Genomic DNA, 17917 nt, shown 5'->3' with positions numbered 1-17917 from the left:
AGCAGACAGAACTGATCAGCCTGCTGCTGCTGCTAAGATATTTGGACAGGTTGTCACGATGGTCCTGACCAGCCACTAGATGTCCGTCTTGTCCCATCCAAATCAGCCCTAAAAAGCCCTCAGGGAAAATTTGAGTATTCAAATAAATTATAGATCGCACTGCAACCAGAATACGTCTTAAAAGTTTCATCTACATAGTCAGAAAAAATCAAGCTTAACTGCTGACACTTTAAATGTGATCCTTTGCTGGCTGCAGTGGCTTAAATTTGAGGTTCTCCTGCTGCAGCACTGAGGCAGGAACTGATCTTTCATGGGGACGCATCTCTTCCCCACCATGCCAGCCCAACCGACCACCTCAGAACAACAAAACTGCTCTGCAGAAACTGTGAGACTCCCTCAGCAGGGAAAAGAGAAGCAGTTGAAGGCACTGTTCAGCCAGGTGTTCTTCTGGGGAGAGAAAGTAAATCAAAGCGCAGACCTCTGAGCTGTCCACCTCCAAGCACTCCTCTGGGGACAAGCACACTGAAGCCAAACAGGAGGGACAGAGAAAGCTATTTCTAGCAGACGACCCCTGTGCCTCTCCATCATCACTCAAACATCCTTAGGAGCTGCACGCCCCATGCCCCTTCTTGCCCAACTGACACCAGAGAAGCAGAATTGAACAACAATATGTTTGAAGGATTAAATGGGGCTGCAACCGCTCTCCAGAAAGTGCTAGAGGAGAGGTGACTGCATGCACGCGGCAGGGATTTGCATGGGGCATGGGCAGTTCCAGCATCTCTTTTTCCCCTTGTAAACATGGGCTGGTGCTGAGCGCTCCTGGACAAAACCTTCTTGCAGCCACCCACATCTATTTGACCAGGTGGCAGTAGAGGAGACTGTTAAGCCCTTAAAAGCACTTCAAAACGTCAGCGATTGCTGAAAATTGCTCCCGGAGAACCATTAAACCTCAACCAGAATTGAACAGTATTGGCCCTTTCCCCAGGAAGGAGGAAAACAAGTCCCATGGTCAAGGGTAGAGCCACAGGCACTGAAGGAGAGGAAACAGAGACTATGTGGGAGCGAGCCATCACTCAACACTAACCCAATATCCTGAGCTGCCTCTGTACAGTCCTATAGGACGGGACACATACAAGGGGACAAATGCTCAAGGTCAAGATAAAACCCAAGTCATCTGCATCTGAGGCTTTTCAGCTTAGACAGCCTGTCACCCGCTGTGACAGACGTGTGACAGCTCCTAGAGGACACCCTGCCTTCCCCAGCACTGAGCAAGCTGCCGGAGCTGCAGTGCAGACCTTCATCTGTGCCTCTCCAGGTGCAGCTGGTGTGTGCCCCTTATCAGATGCCAGGACCCAGCCCACCCCACGCTGTCGCTGCTGAAACGTGTGCTTTGCTCCAGGAAAAGCCAGGCGCAGCTTTAGGTTTAACTCCTGACCTTCAGAAACCTGTCGCGCCCTTCAGAGCACGGGTAGAAGGGTGCCTGTGGCACAGAGATGGGTAGTGTTGACAGGGAAGGGACAAACTATTATAAAACTAAGAACACCCCTCTTCCCTTGACAAGGTCAAGCCACTCCTTTCTGCTACTCCCAGGAGAAAAATGTGCACCATCTCAGCAGAAAAATATGCACGTTCCTGCAGGCAGGCTTCATCCCAGTGCTCCTCACCCTCCCTGCAAGAAGCCAAGGTTACCTGGAGACATCCCCATGCTGCTTTGTCCCCGCACTGCTCCCCTGTGCAGGCACTGTTATTCCTTAGCCTGCTACAGTGAACGTGCTGAATGGCTCTGTTGCTCTTCTCAAAAGGCTTTTCATTCCTTGCTGCGTGCCAGTTCCTGATCAAAATTCAATAGCACCGCAGCACTTGCCTGCACTACTTTTCTCCGCAGAGCAGTCACTGATGTGCATCCAAGTTCGAAGGAGGAACAGCCACAGCACTGCAAAGGGAACTGAGAGCAGCAAGGGTACAAAGCCACCTACTGATGCCTTACATCATCTGGGTTTCTTGTCCTGAACCTCTCTCACGCTGGGCTGCAGGTACAGTGCAGGACTGCTATGCAGAAAAGCCTCGGATACCCCAGGGCTGGTATTTTCTAGTGAAAAAAGACTGAATCCTACAGAGTTGGGCAGTGACACAAAATCCCCGAAGAACCACTAATGATTGAGCTCATCCCTCTTCCTTACTTCTTACTCGGTTTTCTGTACCAAAGGAAAGCAGTGGAACTGTGCAGCACTGCACTTGCTAAGAGCTCGAGGAACCCGAGGCAGAAAGACGCAGTGAGCTGTGTTACCGTTCAGCTCACAGGGAGCTTGGCCTTGAACCAGAAAGAAGCAAAAGGGCAGATCTGAAGTCAAACTTTGCCAAGGTCTAGCACTTCACACCTATTTGTTCCGAGGATTTTTGCTGCCTGTTAGGCAGCACGGGGTAAAGCAGCCCCATGAGAAGCATGAGTCAGGGCTGCTGAAGTGATCTATTTACACGTCACAGCTACCGTACAGACAGAATAATTAAGATACAGTGCATGACTCAGTTCCACCTTATATTCTCAGCAGTGTCCTGATCCTTTAAATCCCACGCATGCACATACATTCAGACTCAGGCACACACACACAGCCAGCCTCCCCGGCTGCTGAAGGTAAATCTGCACCTACATTTATGCAGTATAAATGTCTGCTGCTCTCAGGCACACCAGCCCTGCACTGAGATACCTCCGCGTGTAACAGAACAATCAACCACCAAAGACAGGTTGGAAGATCCCCAAAATCTGTGGTTTCAGTAGGACCCAGTGCTTCCATGGCCATAAACAGTGGTTTAGCAGCAGGTGAACCCTGGCCAGAAGGATACGGTGCTTTCCTGGGCGGGCTGGGCATTCCCCATGTAAAATGTAGCATGGGAAATCAGATTAGGAAGCTCCTCAGTGGAAGAGAGGCAGATAAACACATTTTCCCAGCTGCTGCATTCAACCAACGCACTGGATCTGACTCTGCCAGAAATGCCCTGCTTTGAGCCTCTCTCACTGCCCTAACAGCACGGTCCTGACCAGCCCACATGTCCTGAACGTGGGTCTGAAAAGCCAGGTCAGCAGGGCTGCTCCTGCTTCACAGTGCGCGGTACCTCCATCGCACCTTTCCTTTTTAGCAGACTAAATGGCTAAAACACCTCAGAAGAGTTGCAGAGAAGGCTTTGTAAGCTTCAAGACCCTTTCCCACATCAGTTCAACCCCTCTGTTCCCAAACCTCACCTTTCTGCCAGCCCTCTTTTTGTCAAGCCTGAAATGACGATGGGATCGAACGGTTCCTCTGTCCCCGAGATGGTTATTCCCAAGGGCCCGCCGTATCGCTTCAGTTCCACCGTGTAGATAATAGCACCGGTCGTCTCCTGCTCATCTGGAAGAGAAAACAGGAACGCTGAGGTTTTTTCATTTGCCATAAGAAAGAGGTCATAAGAAAGACTTGCAGCAGTTAGAAGCAAAAGCCTTCAGCCTTCAGCTATGCTCATACAGAGCAGGGTTTTAACCTTCCAGACTCCATTTAAGGGCAGAATAACAAAAATAAACTATAATCAATTGGAAAGTGGTGACCAGACAGGCAGAAGCCCTTATCTTTGTTGGTTTGCACTACCTATTGGGAAATGTCATTAAAGTGGACAGGCACCAGTTTGCATCAGGATTTCTGTACCAGAGTTATCTTCATCCTTTCTAATCTTCAATTTGACCAGGTCTTCACATTGCCTCAAAATCTGCACAGCATCCTCCATTGAGCAATTGTCGAGTCGGATGTTATCAATGGCTAACAGCTTGTCTCCCGGTTCCAAGGTGCCAGTTCTACGGGGAAAGAAGAAGAAAACTAAAGTACATTTGTATTTGCCTTTCAAATCCAGCAATGCATTCAGTTCTGCAGTGGTGATGACAATATTAGCTTTTTCTTCCCCTTGATCTTTTCTGGGAAACAAGCGTGAACAGAGGCTGGGGCAATTATAACTTACAGAAAGGAAGTTTGTGTAAACGTGCATCAACCAGAACAAGGCAAGAAGATTACTTTGCCGCTCTCACCTACTTAGATATACAGCCTGGGTAACCTACGGCACTCAAAACTGCTTGATGTTTAACTGACAAATATTCTACCTTTTCTTAGAAACCAGCCCTCCAGCAGCACTAAATCCCCCTGAACGCCTTGCTATGAGGCGTTGGGATCAGAGGTGCAGTCCGTGAATGCTGAGTTATTTGCAGTTCTCCACCAGCACCCACAATTCAATCACTCCACTCACCTGGGCAGGAGCTGAGACATAGCAAACTACCTGATGAGCCATTGCACCTTATGGGATAGAGATGTATATGTACGGTGCCCTTTAGCACATGGTCTTAGATGCCAAACATTCATCTGCAGGGTCTGCAGACCTCTGAATCTGCCTTGGCCATCTTCTCCATTAGCTCAACTCTCTTTGCTTCAGTAAAGACTGTTTTTATTCCAAACCCTACAGTGGTCTAAGAAAACCTCTCAGGCTGACATCTGCTTGAATGCTGGCAAAATCCAGACCCAAGTGCTACTGCTGGGGCATCTTTCTGCCTCTCCTTACTGGAGTGGGTATTTTGCCTTGGGTTTAGCAGGCAGGAATTTCTGTACTCACCTATGTGCTACACTCCCCTTCTTGATGTCAGAGATGATCAAAGGCTCCCCAGGCTTTCTGCTCGCAGCTGTAAAAGAGACAAATGGGTACAACGCTCAGTCTGCTACCCAGGAGGGGAGTGGTTAATGGGGAAAAGGAGCTCGGAGGAAAGGGGATTTATATTCCTTTGACAAAACGGTGCTTCACACTTGAACTCTGGAAGCCACAACTGGGAAGGATAAAAAAAAAAAAAAGAAGAAGAAGAAGAAGAAGAAGCAAATCCCTGCAAATGTTTGTTGGTTGTCCTTTAAGGGGAGGCTGCGAGGTGTCCAGCAGCAGCAGGTGAGACTGCCCAGCACTGCTGACACCCCCTGGCTGTGGCAGGGGGCAGGCATTAGCACTGCTGCCTGGGGAGCACCTAGCTCAGAGCTCTGGCTAATATAAGCCCTTCTCTGGTTTTGAAGTAAAGTGGCCTGGGAAATTTTCCAGGCAGAAAATAACCATGGAAAAATTAGGAAAAACTAAACAAAACAAACATTTTCCAGTTGTTTCAGCTCCCCAGATAAATTCGGCATACAACTGGGTAACTCAGGGCTGCTCTCAGCTCTGGAGCTCGTGGTGTCCAATCTTTCCCTCCCTCCCCAGCCTGAGAACTTTTTCAGCCCATGCGAGATGTGAGGATGCATCTCTGGGAGCATTTGCATTTTCAAATTTGCTTGCAAGACCTGCTGCTGTCTTGAGAAACCCAAGAGAGATTTCTGACTTGACTCCCTCCTGACCTCCCTGCCATCCGCATGACGAAGAGACACCGAGAGCATTCCCTCCACCTCGCATCACCCCTCCTGCCTCGCTATGGGAATGGCATCATCTCATTTAAAGCTGACGGAGCTGCTGTGCCAAAACTGCGTGGGAAGGAAGAAACCCGCAGCATCTGAATGTATTGGGTGCAGGTCAGAGATTACAGCTCCTGAAAGGTGCCTGGCATCAAAAAACTGAGATCTACCTGCCTGAGCAGGAGCCAGAGAGCGCCCCACGAAGTCAGACATAAAGGAACAAGCCCTTTCTCTTACCAACATCTCTGCTCTAGCTTTTTTTTGTTGTTTACATTCATTTATGAGATTTAAAAACATACGTGCTTTGACCATCACCTTTAAGGATATCCTCTCGCAGATAGAACCAAAACTCCTGCACTGAACAAAAAAGCCAGCCAATTTCAGCTGCAACACGGCTGAGTATAGAAGTCAGGTCAGACAGTGAAGAGCAGACCTTGATGGATTTTATAATAGTCACAGCAATGCGACTGCTGGATGATACAGGGCCGGGAAGAATTATTTTCCCCATGTCTTACCGGAGCGTGGTGCCGGGCAGGTTTCATCTAGAAACTCACGCTCAGCTTGTGGCTGGGGGTCAAAGAGAAGCAGGGGGGCTGTGGAGGTTCACCGAGGTTGCCTGTACTCAACCTGTCTGTGGCACAGAGCAGTTACATCAAAGGCAGAGTGAGAGGTGGGAGGGAAGCACAGGGTGCAGGCAGAGGCTGATGTGGCAAAAATCAACGCCGAAACACCCGCGCTGACTGAGAAGGGCACACAGCATGGACTAACAGCCCAGCGGATGGAGATGTACGGCCCCCTTATCGCTGCTGCTGATCTCTCTCTGAACACAGGACGTGTCTTTGCAGCCCAGAGGTGCACACGGTGCTGGTCCAAGTGGCAGCAATGGGAGACCCCGAGAGCTCACCCCTCCACCCTGCCCCAAAGGTGCCGAGCCCTGGCACGCAGCGCCGCGTGCTTAATCGCTGCCTAGCCTGGTTCTGTCAAAGAGATCCAGGTTAGCACAAATGCTTTTCACCGTGAGGCTTGTTTATTAGGTTCAAAGCAGAGGCGGCATGACAGAAGGGGGTTAGGGAGAGAGCCGCAGTCCTGGTGGAGGGCTGGGGGCAGCCACCTCTAAACCCGACCCAGGCACTGCTGGGGTGATGTGTCCGGAGACTGCCAAGACTCACAAGAGCAAAGAGAGGGGGCAGAAGAACAAGGATAGAAAGCAACATGCCTTAAGCTTTGCAACATGCTTTTATCTCAGCACCTGCCTTACAGACCCTGCGACACCCTGGTCCTGGCAAGACCCCGTCCTTCTGCAGCCCTGCAGTAGGTGTCAGCACTGAAGGCAGCACAGCTCTTCCCATATCCAAAGGGAATGCTTTGTCCATTAGGAAACAAAACAAGTTTTAAGGAAAAATTGTTGTGGGTTTTGGGTTGGTTGGCCTTTTTTTTGTTGTTGTTGTTTTTTGGAAGTCATATTTTCTTGAGACCTCAGTTAAATGGAAGAGAAGAAGAATGGTATATCCTTGTCCCTACCATCAGAGCATCCAAACCGTGCTTTAATATGTGGCAGCCCTCTCTTTTAAATAACCACTTAGTATGAAATTGAAAGGCTGTATAAAACAGTCATTATTAGTCAGTACCTACAAGGCTGAAGGGTAAGTTAAAGAGACTTAATGAATAATCATTCTCTCAAGAGGCGTAAGATACAAAGTTAAGATAATGAAATTTCAAAGCACTGAGCATCACTTGCTGTTCAATTTAAAAACCAGTAGTTACTAACTCCAGTCATTCGCCTTTGGCATCCCACTGCCCTTCCTCATGCCCCAGTGCCCAGCTGGGATTTCTGCTTTCCACCCTTCAGCTGGGAGCAGGCTGGCTCCAGCCACGCTGGGATGCACACTGCCAACAACCCCGGGCTTCTGGAGCAGGGCGACGACCTGCCTGTGCAGCAGCTGCCCTCTCTACATGGGAGAAAGCTGCAATTTCACTGAAGCTGTGACTCACTCTAGGAGCAGAGGCTTTGGGTTTGTAGATTCCTGGTGAGATTCTGGATAAACCCTTTCCAATTCACTTGCAATTAAAAAATAAATAAAAAATCAAAACAAACAAACAAAAACCCCCACAACTTTAAAGTATATTATTACTCGGAGTTGTGGTGTTTGGAGTTAGGACACGTGCACAGGTGAGTAAAGCCTCTTTATCCATTCATTTCTGCTGTCCAGGTGGTGATTTCTCTTCAAAGAGCATTGCCTTGGTAATTCTGTTTGCTGGAGGAAGACATGGTTTGGACGTCCAGCCTTGCCTCCAGGTCTTGCCTTCCCATCCGTAAAGCAGAGACAGCAGCACAGGCAGCCAAGGGAAGAGATGGATTGAGAGAGGCAGGAGCTGGAGTACAGAAAGTCACACCTCCTCCTGCAGGCACTCTGGTTGTAGCCTCCATCTGCCTTGTGGTGGAAGCAAGCTCTTTTTCAGATGGATTTGTCTTTTTGGTGGGTTTACCAGTACAGAAGGTAGTTTCAATCTGCTCCAGTGACCCAGAGAAAGCTCCATAAATAAACAGTTGGTGAATGCAGAAGCGTAGGGTGGGGGAGAAACTCACCATGAAAACACTGCCTGGCGGTGGTGACAGGGCAGTGATAAAAAGGTGAATTGATCAATACTGTTATTTACTTTTTATAAATTGCTTTCAGTCTCTCGCCACCTCTGCTGGGATTCTGGCTCACTCGGCATTTACTCTCTGATGGATGACAAGGCCAGAAACACATGTCCTTTCTGTGGTTTTAATAGAATGCATAGTGACTCGCATCGGTAAATTATTCCCCTCCAAGGAGCGCAAGCACATATCTCACACGCATCAGCGCCTCAAACGGTTATGAATGCCCTTCGTTATCGATCATGCTGAAGCAGCACTCTGCCAAAGTGTAATTAAAGAACTTGTAATAATGCCATACAAACACATTTAAGAAAGCAAATGCTTATAAAGGGTGGAAAAACAAACAAAATCAGAAACCCAATAATCTCAGGATAGCTACGGAATGAGAAGAGGAATAAAAGCAAATCAGAATCGATTACAAGGAGCAGCAGTGAAAATCCAGTCCCCAGAACCCAACTTTTCCCTTTTCCCGTCATTAGTTTTAGCAGCAGGTGCATAAATTATCAGCATCTCCAGCAGGATATTTACACCACCACAAATCTATTTCCTTTCAAAATCTCCGGGTAGCAAAGCCTGGGCAGAACATCTCACTTCAGTAACTGCATCACAGTGAATCAGCTGCAAATCTCTTCAGGTTGCTGTGTTAGCGTGGGGTAAGACAGGAGACTCCAGGGACACACTGCCGCTCACAGACGCGCTCTGCCAGGCTGGTGGCAGGTCCTGGGTTAATCCAGCACCAGCAAAGCCGGGTTGGGTCAGCTCACAGATCCATCTTGTCACTAGGACAGTGATTACCCTGCTTAAGAGACTTAATCGAAGTTATCTATCCATCCAAATTCTGGCTTTATCACCCCCAAGCAGATATAGTACCTGCTCCTTATCTGCAGCACTTCACTGCAAGGGCACAGGAATTGATTTGTTAAGTTATAGAAAGGTAATTTGATAAACATGCTATATAGAGCATTAATGCATAGCTAAAATGAACGGTAATTTCAATATCTAAGCAGCAACAACAGCCCTGCACCCTGCAGTGAATTTCACAAGTAGCCCTTGAAAAGGATATTTGAGACAAACAAAAAAAAGGAAAACAGAAAAGCAATCTTTTCAACCATCGTTCTCCAGAGGCTAATGGCAAATGAGCATCTTATTTTAAGAGGTCAGGTATTGAGCATTCAAGAAAACATGACTTTTAGCTTCTCGCTGTCGGAGATTTTAATTTGTAGGAGGTTTACAGAAAAATCTACAAAGGCGTAACTGCATCATTAGAACTGAATGCAACCAGGAAGATCAGAGCACTTATGCCATGTGTTCTGCTAATGGAGACAAGCGGCTCAGGCTAACAAGAGCCAAATCTTCACATCATTGTGTCAAAAATCTCACTTTGCACTTCTTTGCATCCCCAGCACTCAGAGCACCTCCGAGGTCTCTGCAAACAACTGAGCTTCGCCACCCACACGTCCCTTTGAGCCGTGCGGAGGCAGAAAGGAGCGTGCACTTTGCTTTTCAATAAGAGCAGCAGTTTTAAAAACAAACGCAGCCGTCTCCCTGTGACAGACACCAAGGCACTGGAGTTTGGAGAAAATGAGACTGATTTTGCTGGCTTCTTGTCCCTTCACCCCTGCACGAAACACAAGGAAGCGGTGCAAACAAGGCAGCTTTGCTGCTTTGCGTTGCTCATTTTCATTTAGCAAAGGTAGGAGGCCGAAGTAAGGTTTAAGGGCATCAAGGTGGCATTGAAATACAAAGCAGAGTCAGTAAGAGATTCATCCCTTGGATTTCCTATTCATCCCCACCAGGGGCTCACTCAGCCCCAACCCTTCTCTTCCTAGCAAATGCAGACACCCTGAAGAAGACAAGAGGCCTCAGCAAGCACCTACCCCTAACCAGGACCAAGCACAAAACCTTTCAGCATGTTCATACCAAAAACAGCAGTTCCTGCCCTCTTCATACAGAAACCTCTCGGGTTTCCATCCTTTTTATGAGGTTTTCCAACAGATTTATGATTCTTCGGGCAGCCGGCTCCATTATATGAATTCTTTCACTCCATCCATCAAGACTCCTGCTCACCCCCACCTTTATTTAGCCCATCTCCCGATTAGCTCTGAGAGTCACAGCACAGTAAGAACTTGACCGCTTTTATTCCTGTAGCACTTCTCCGATCAGGTTGTAACACTTTTTGCCCGTGTAAGAAGGCAGCCTCAAACCTTCCTAGACAGAGGAACCGTCTACAGATGAGCCCATGGAAGCCAAGATGTAAAACTCAGTGAAAGCAACTCATCTTTCATCTACAGTGTGCCGCAAAGTTTTAGAACAAACCCAAGTCTGAAGCCATGACAGCAAAGGTCTTGTACTGATTCCCCCAGGTTGTCATCTATTTAATCTGGCCCAGTTTCTGCTACTTTCAACAGTAGCTATATGCCTTTCCTTGTCAGAAGGAAGCTATAAAGCTTGGATCTATACAAGCATTCAAATCAGGACTGGGAGGAACTGAGCAAAACAGAGAAGGGTTATTTTTACTTCTTATTTCTTGCTGCTTGCATCACACTCCTGCATGCACATCATGTCTCTGCAGGAGGTACTTACCATATGTCTGCTTGCTTTGGTTTAAATGTTTGAAACTGGTGTATTTATCTGCCTGGTCAGACACAGAGTGACAAAATGATGATATAATTCGCTAAGGGTCTTGTGGAAATAGGCTTATGTGGACTAATATATGAAAACAGAATTAGGATGCAACTAGCATTTCATCCTTGCCACCACATTTTCTGGATCTCTATCTTTTGCTCTGTTTGTGAATACAATTTGTGTTTTGACTCAGTGAAGGATTGAGGTATATCTTAAGTTTATGCATATGTGTTTCTTAAACAGTGGCCTGTAAACACGTGCAACAATCAAAAAGAACAAATGTATTATATTATTAAAAAAATGCTTTGCAGTTGACAATGGGCATCTAACTATTTAAAATCCAGGGTTCAGTTTCTTTTTATTTAGCAATGATATCCAAAAAGTGTGTGAAATCAATTTTTTAAACACATTTCAAACGAAAACATTTCCAACATTAAAATACGTTTGAAGTGTAAATGCCCATCCAAAGCAGATCCCATTGCAGTGAGACTCCGCAAATAAAAACTAATATTCTTGCTGGCAACCTCCGGGTTCATTTTGCTCTCCAGCCCCAGATCAAATCTAAGCTTTGAAGCTTAAAAGGAGTGAAATCCTGGCCACGCTCAAGCCAGCAGTTTGCTCCCAGATCCATCACCCCGGGTTTCTACCTGAGACTGCAATGCTAACGCAGCAGGCGAGGGACCCAGCGTGAGCTGTGCCTCCCTGGGCTGCTGCCCCATGCCCCTGCTCTCCCACCACTGAACGGCATTACAGACACCCCACTGCTTTTGGAAGGCACTTTGATGTCTTCAAACGGTAATTGCTAGCAGTCCAAATGTTAGATGTTGTGCTGCTGTTTCTCAGTAATATCCTCATGGCACAGATAGGGGAAACTGGGAAGAGGGAGAAGAAATAACATGGGGTGCAAAGTCATCACCCTGCAGATGTCCAAGTCTCTCCTAAGACACACACCCCTTAGACCAAAGCACCTTGAATTAACTCACAAACTAATGCTGTAAACACCAAGAAGTAATTGCAAATAGTTTATCTATTTCAATGAAGCCTACTTTGAAAGTGTTCTTAGTGACTCCATCCCCCAGACACAGCTGAGTCCACGCTCCTGACAGCTGAGACAAAAGATCCCCTTACTGCAGTTTCACAAGCTGCTTTGTTCCATCTGAGATGTGGTGGCTGCCTCTGGGCATGGCCAGCCTGAGATGATTCAACTCAGGTTACCCAGCAGTGAAAGAGGGATGAATGATGTGAGTCCAGTTCACACTTGTTTAAAGGAAAAGTTCACTGGTGCAAGGCGTAAGACCACCCCAATATGCCAAAATTTTGGGATGGATCTGCCTGTATCATCTCCTCACAGTGTTCCCTCCAAAGAGGCTCAAAGGTCTTCAAATGCAAAATAAGGTCCGGAACAGAGATGAAGATAATCAAGAGTGAGCAGAAGACAGAGAAGAAAGAAAAAGGTTGATGTCTTGTTTTCTTGGTAGCCACCAAGTCCTGGCAGGCAGGTCTCCCCTCCACAGCTGGGGTTAGTCAGTGCAACCACTCCCTGTGTTGCAACAAACCTGTCCCTAAAGTGACCCCCTGTTCTTCTGAGTCCCATCAGCCTCTTCCTCCTCCTCCTCCTCCTTCCTCTCCTGGCAGTTTCCCCTCTCTACCCTCTGGCTGCAAATTCACCTTGCACTTTTTTTCCTCCCTCCACCTCTCCTTGCAAGGCTCCCACCAGACCCAAGCAATTCCGTTTTGCAAGGAACATAACACAACTATGAGCAAGGAAATAAAAATAATATTACTAATAACCTAACATAATATTAGTCTGCAGCGCACACCAACTGCTCAGCTGCTCCTCAGGGATGCATCCTTTGCCCTGACCCTTCAGCAGCTGTTTTTTTTCTGCGGTCTCTAGCTCTTGGAGGCAAGAACTACACATCCAATTTAATTGGGAATAAATCACCAGCCCTGTGAGTGCTACCAGGGAACCCCACATAACCTTTTCTCTCTCTGCTGGGCCTCTCTGATGTGCCAGGTTAGAAAGCAGTGGCTCTTGCAACTGCTAGTGAAAGTCTGAGCAATACTTACAGCTGATTGTAATTCCAAGCTCTACACCTCTTTTCTTGGGCAATTTAACGTGGAAAGTGCCGCTGCTGGGTATGACAGACTCTATAAAGCCAAAAACAGACAAAAAGAAAACAGGAGAAAGGAGAGAGTTTTCATTGGCATGGATGGTTTCTTTGGAACCAAGAAAAACAAGCCCATCAAACTCAGCTTTATTGGTTCAAATAAGGTTGTTCTCTGAGGCCCCAAGGACTTCAGGTTTAGGTTTGGATTCTCATTAAAAATGCATGCTCTGAACATCAAGTGAAGTGCTCACATCACATTGTACTTTGGAGTTGAAGCAGCTTTGTAAACGTAAAAGAAAAAGACTTTTTTTTTTTCCTTCCAAATACAAAGCTGCACTTTAGCTCCAGCCAATTGCTTCAGCTCTCTCCTTTCCTCAAGACCATAGATTAATACAAATATTACACATATTAATCATCAAATGTTTAAAGAGCAGGTGGCTCCTTCATCTACTCACTAGGCTTACCTCAGCCAAGTGGTGAAAAGAAGGCTTTTATTGAAGGATCAGAGGAAGGACCCTCTGTCTTAATGAACATTAGAGAACAACAAAAAAATGGGGAAGGCCCTCCTCACAGGGTCTTTTCAGCCTTGCCTGAGCTCTAGCAAAAACCTGATGTATTTTTGTGAACACACTCCCTCCTACAGGGTAGCAAAGGCACCGGCAGAGTCTGGCAGGTGGTAAGGAGCAACAAGTCCTTTGGCAACTTACCTGCAACATCAAATTCAATTTCCAGCACCACTTTGTTCGTGAGCGCAGCATCCCGCAAAAGCTGATTAGCTTCCTCCATAGTCCCATCCTCAGTCGCAATGCCGTTGATAGAAAGGACTCGGTCTCCTACTTGCAGCAACCCACACCTGCAGTCCGCATTGGGAAAAAAGGGGAAGGGGACAAGGAGGCAGGGAAGAAGGAAAGGAGGAAAGAAACAACCCCACAGCCAGCCATGAGTTACTTTTGACAGACAAATCTGTTAGAAGACACACAGAGTACCGACAGATCCTGCAGAAGTGGCCTCAAAGAGATGATAATTCATTCTGCAATGTGCTTCCCAGGGCCAGGAGCTCCTGAGAGGTCACAAGGCAGCAAACCCTTGTGGTTTGCTCAAGCTCAAACATACTTCACTCTCAAATACAATTTATATATATTTCTTTTATTTCCTGCAACCTGCAGGGAAAAAAAAAAGAAACCCATCCCCTCCTAAAAGTCAATACCATGGCCAAGACATGCGAGTGATGAATTTCAAGGACATGAGCCCTCCTACCCTATTTAACAGTACACATCTCTCTCCGTGTGGCTGCATCCACTGGAAACCAAACTAATGGCACTGAAAATTGCACAGAGTCCTCTGCTTAATACATGGCTAATACTGAAGCTACAATCCAATGAACTCACTGAAACGTCTCGGCAAATTGGATAATCATTTATCCCTTGTAATTGCATTTCTGGAAGCCAAATGTACATTGATACTGTTTAACTGCCCTGAAAGACCAATATTATTCTGATGTGATAGCCCGCCAATATAACCACAACTGGCACTTTGGGCTTTTTGGTTTAGACCCACTTTCACAAAGAGCATAGATCTGCAGGTTTTTTCACTTTGGAAGTCGAATAATGACAGCAGGGCTATGTTGGAGATGTACTGCTACAGCATGGTTTGCCTCTTGAGACTCTTCTGTATTTATAAGAAATGTTTGTTCACACATGAACCACCACATTCATTATCCATCCTTTGTTCTTCTTTTTTCTTTTTTCTTTTTTTTTTTTTTTTAATGGACTGTGATCCCAGCAAGACAGTCCTGCACATTACCTCCCACAGCTAATCTGCACAAACCCATGGCTCTACAAAGACAAGAGTGTAGTGTTCCACATCACTGGCTATGGGCAATAGGTTTCCCATCCTCCTCTTTCTCCACACTCTTCATCAGTTGCTTGCTATAACCACATCTGTTCCATTTCCCACTCAGCACCTGTCTGTAAGGCCATTCACTCGAGCAGAGCATGGGAGAGCACTCAACCATCACTAACGTAAGCTACGGTGTGGTTTCCAAAACAGACTCAGAGTTATGGGAACAAGTCTAAGGTTCACCTCTATGTTTGGAGTTGTTTTCCCACAAAGGCATCAGCTAGCCTGTTTTAAGCCTCTGCCAGACAATCTTTATTCCCCTGCTGTTAGACGATCAACTACATCCTTTGTCCTGACCTTTCTAGAAGCCAGCTTCCACTGATATTTCATGCAAGACAGCTTTTTTTTTTTTTTCTTTACAAAGAAACCCCAGTCTTGCAGGTTTTAAAAGTTTGTGGAGTGAAGCCACAACCTCCTACCTCCAACCATGAGGGTGAGGAGACCTGATGTGCCTCATTAACTCTTCAGAATGATTTCACCATCAGTTTCCTACTGCCACGTGCCCTTGCAATGGGAGCAGGGCCCTGGGAGCCAAGGCTCCTGCAGACCTCTCACTGACGCTGCTATGGGATCCTGCACGAAGTTTTCAGAGAGCTTTCCCAGAGAGTGCATGCATCTCCGAGCTGCACAGTCTAACATTAGAGCTCACAAAGTACCTTGAGATCACGGGAGGAGAAGTGCTTAAAAATCAAAGAACAAGAGTTCAAGCATCTCAAAGAGCGAAAGAGCCCTATGGGTGTGTTGGAGTCCATGACAGGAAGGTTTCCTTCGGGTTGCAGAGATTTGCATTTTGTTGTGACTCATTCCTTGGGCTTACAGAAGCAGTGGAACAGTGGAGGTGTCCTGCTAGACACAGAGCAGTGCAAACTCAAGCCTTGGACTGGGGATGTGCTGAAGATCTCACTCGTCGTCATCAGCATCTGTGCAGTCACTCCAGCTGTGGAGTGAGCAGCAGCAGCTGTGACCACAGCCACATTGCTGGCTGCAAAAACCATCGTGTCATGCCCTTACACACCCCTGAGTTGACTTGCATGGCTCAAATGCACACTGCTGTGCGTGTACATCGCTGGGTGGGTCACAACCCCCAAAAGATCAAAGCTGTGCTGACATCACTCAGCTGCTGAACTTCCCTCTTGCAAACTCTTCATCCTCAAAAGCCTGAAACATGATGATCTGTGTCTGAGCAGAGCCAGAAAACACGTAACACAGCAGGAAGCATTGATTTTGGATACTGGGATGGAGAAGCCAGATACTCTCCCACTGCTGTCAGTGACAAAAAAGCTGCTTGTTTCAAGGCAGCCAAGAAGGGACGTCAGGCTTCTTCCCATTACACCCTCTCTGCTGATAAGAGGGGCTGAAGCACTGTCTCATTTTGAGCCTACAGGCTTCACCTTGCATCCAGGAGACAAAACAAGGGGTGGGGTGGGAATGTCTGTTAGAGACTATTGTCTGTAAAACAAATCACAAGTCAGGGAGATGTCAGCTTTTGTTTGAAACTGCCTGTTGCAAGCTAAAACGAAGCAGATAATAAATGTGAAACAAACTAATTCCTTGAAAAGAGGGTGACACTGTCCTCACCAGTACTGCTCAAATTTGCTAAACACCCGAGAGGCAGCTCCTCCAGGCAAGACAGATGGGCAAAGCAATTGCAGATCATGTCCTGTGCACAGAAAATCGAGATTCACAGGCTTTGCACAAGAGTGTGTGAACGTGCATGACAGATGCAGGTGACCCAGTCCCTCTACCCCTGCTGCTCACCCACATTTGCAAAGAGCAACAACTGCAGCCCAAGAAGGCAGAGTCCAGCAGCCTCAAACCAAGAGTCTAACTTGGGAAAGGGGAGAAAAATGGTTCCAGTGTCTTGAGCTGTGGTTACAGCAGAACCTGTCAAGGCAGGGAAAAAGGTATCTAGCAAAGATTGAGCAAACAAGCTCCATGGGATAGTAAGAAACAAAAAGTGAAATGGAAACACCAAACTGCCTTTTTCACCTCCCTGTAAACCCAGTACACTTATCACTTCAAGATAGGGAGCAAAACCAATGTTTCCCTGCCAGCTAGGAAGAGCAGCACAGTCTAGGAAAGAAAGAAATACACTGGAGAGATTTAATCCCCAAATCAAATCCACACTGTAGGCACAGAGAGGATTGCTCCCTGCCATCAGAAAGCAGAGGGCAGCAGCCAAGAGAGCGCGAATCCTGCTGGCTGGGAGCAGCAAGGCAGAGCAGCGTGTGTGACATGTTAGAGCCAGGCGAGTCCGCACCACCAGTCTTTGCTTTCACTCCAGGCTTGGCAAGAGGATAAAGCAAAGCCAGGCAGATTTCAGCACATCTCCCTCCTCCCAGGGGACAGCAGGCTTTGTTGCTGCCTGATTTATAAAAGGACGTTGTTGCTCTGCAGTGTGAGCCAAGTTCACCCTGGTAATGGAGGATTGAAAAAGAACAAAATGCCACCACTTTGGTTTCTAAACTTTGTTTGCAAACAAACAAAAGCATAAAAGGCTTTTGAAATCGCTCTTAACCTGCCTTGCTTGGGACAACACATTTTCCTATTCCAGTCCCTTGCCCTAGTCCTCCCAGCCTGGCCTCGCACACAGCCCAGTGCCAGGCACTCGTGCTCCTCCCTGCCTCTGCATCGGCCACCTGGAGACACACAGAGAGACCAGATGGCACAGCGAGAGCTTGCATTTGCAAAAGGAAACACCAGTCCCATGCTGGGGCTTGATCCGTTCAGCACGAGAAGCATCATTACAGGGCATCTACTCTGTAGTGCACAGGCACTTGAGCAGACTTTAAACCCAGCCAGCGAAGGTTTTGGAAGAAGTTTAAGCAGAGCTCCCATGCTGAGGCTCGGCCACTGCAGAAGTCATTGCTCTCCGTTTCCCCAGGGGTCACACAGAGCAGTTAATGCTGCTCCTCCATTCTGCTCTTTTCCCAGCATTATTGAGCCGAAAGCAGAAGTGCTTAAATGCACCTCAACCTGCCCCTCAAACAGAGCCCTCCTCAGTGCTTCAAAACTTTTAGGCCAATTTATAGAGCTGGGCTCTGCTACAACGAAACCAGGCAGAAAACACTTTCTGGGGCCTGTTTGTGTATGTTTTTCCCCTTTCTGCAACCAGACAAAAGCTTTATCTTTCAATGAGAAAGAAAAGGAAAAAGAATAAGAAAAAGCAAAAGAAATAAAAGGAATGGGAATGGCGCTCTCACACA

General features: G+C 47.0%; 1 protein-coding gene across 7 annotated transcripts in view; it reads right to left on the bottom strand.

Moving 5' to 3' along the window:
• Positions 1 to 17917, bottom strand: part of GRIP2 (glutamate receptor interacting protein 2) — a 245197-nt gene that overhangs the window by 18012 nt on the left and 209268 nt on the right. For all 7 annotated transcript variants that reach the window (XM_084531048.1, XM_084531052.1, XM_084531050.1 and 4 more), the window contains 5 exons: positions 13520 to 13665; positions 12772 to 12852; positions 4624 to 4690; positions 3675 to 3820; positions 3239 to 3383 (listed from right to left, as the gene is read on the bottom strand). In XM_084531048.1, the coding sequence (XP_084387174.1) occupies positions 3239 to 3383; positions 3675 to 3820; positions 4624 to 4690; positions 12772 to 12852; positions 13520 to 13665 (585 nt within the window). The remainder of the gene's footprint in view (positions 1 to 3238; positions 3384 to 3674; positions 3821 to 4623; positions 4691 to 12771; positions 12853 to 13519; positions 13666 to 17917) is intronic.

This window comes from Aythya ferina (assembly GCF_964211825.1).
Source record: "Aythya ferina genome assembly, chromosome: 10".
NCBI classification, from domain to species: Eukaryota; Metazoa; Chordata; class Aves; order Anseriformes; family Anatidae; genus Aythya; species Aythya ferina.
The sequence above is the reverse complement of the archived record's forward strand: the minus strand, read 5'-3'. Positions and strand labels throughout refer to the sequence as shown.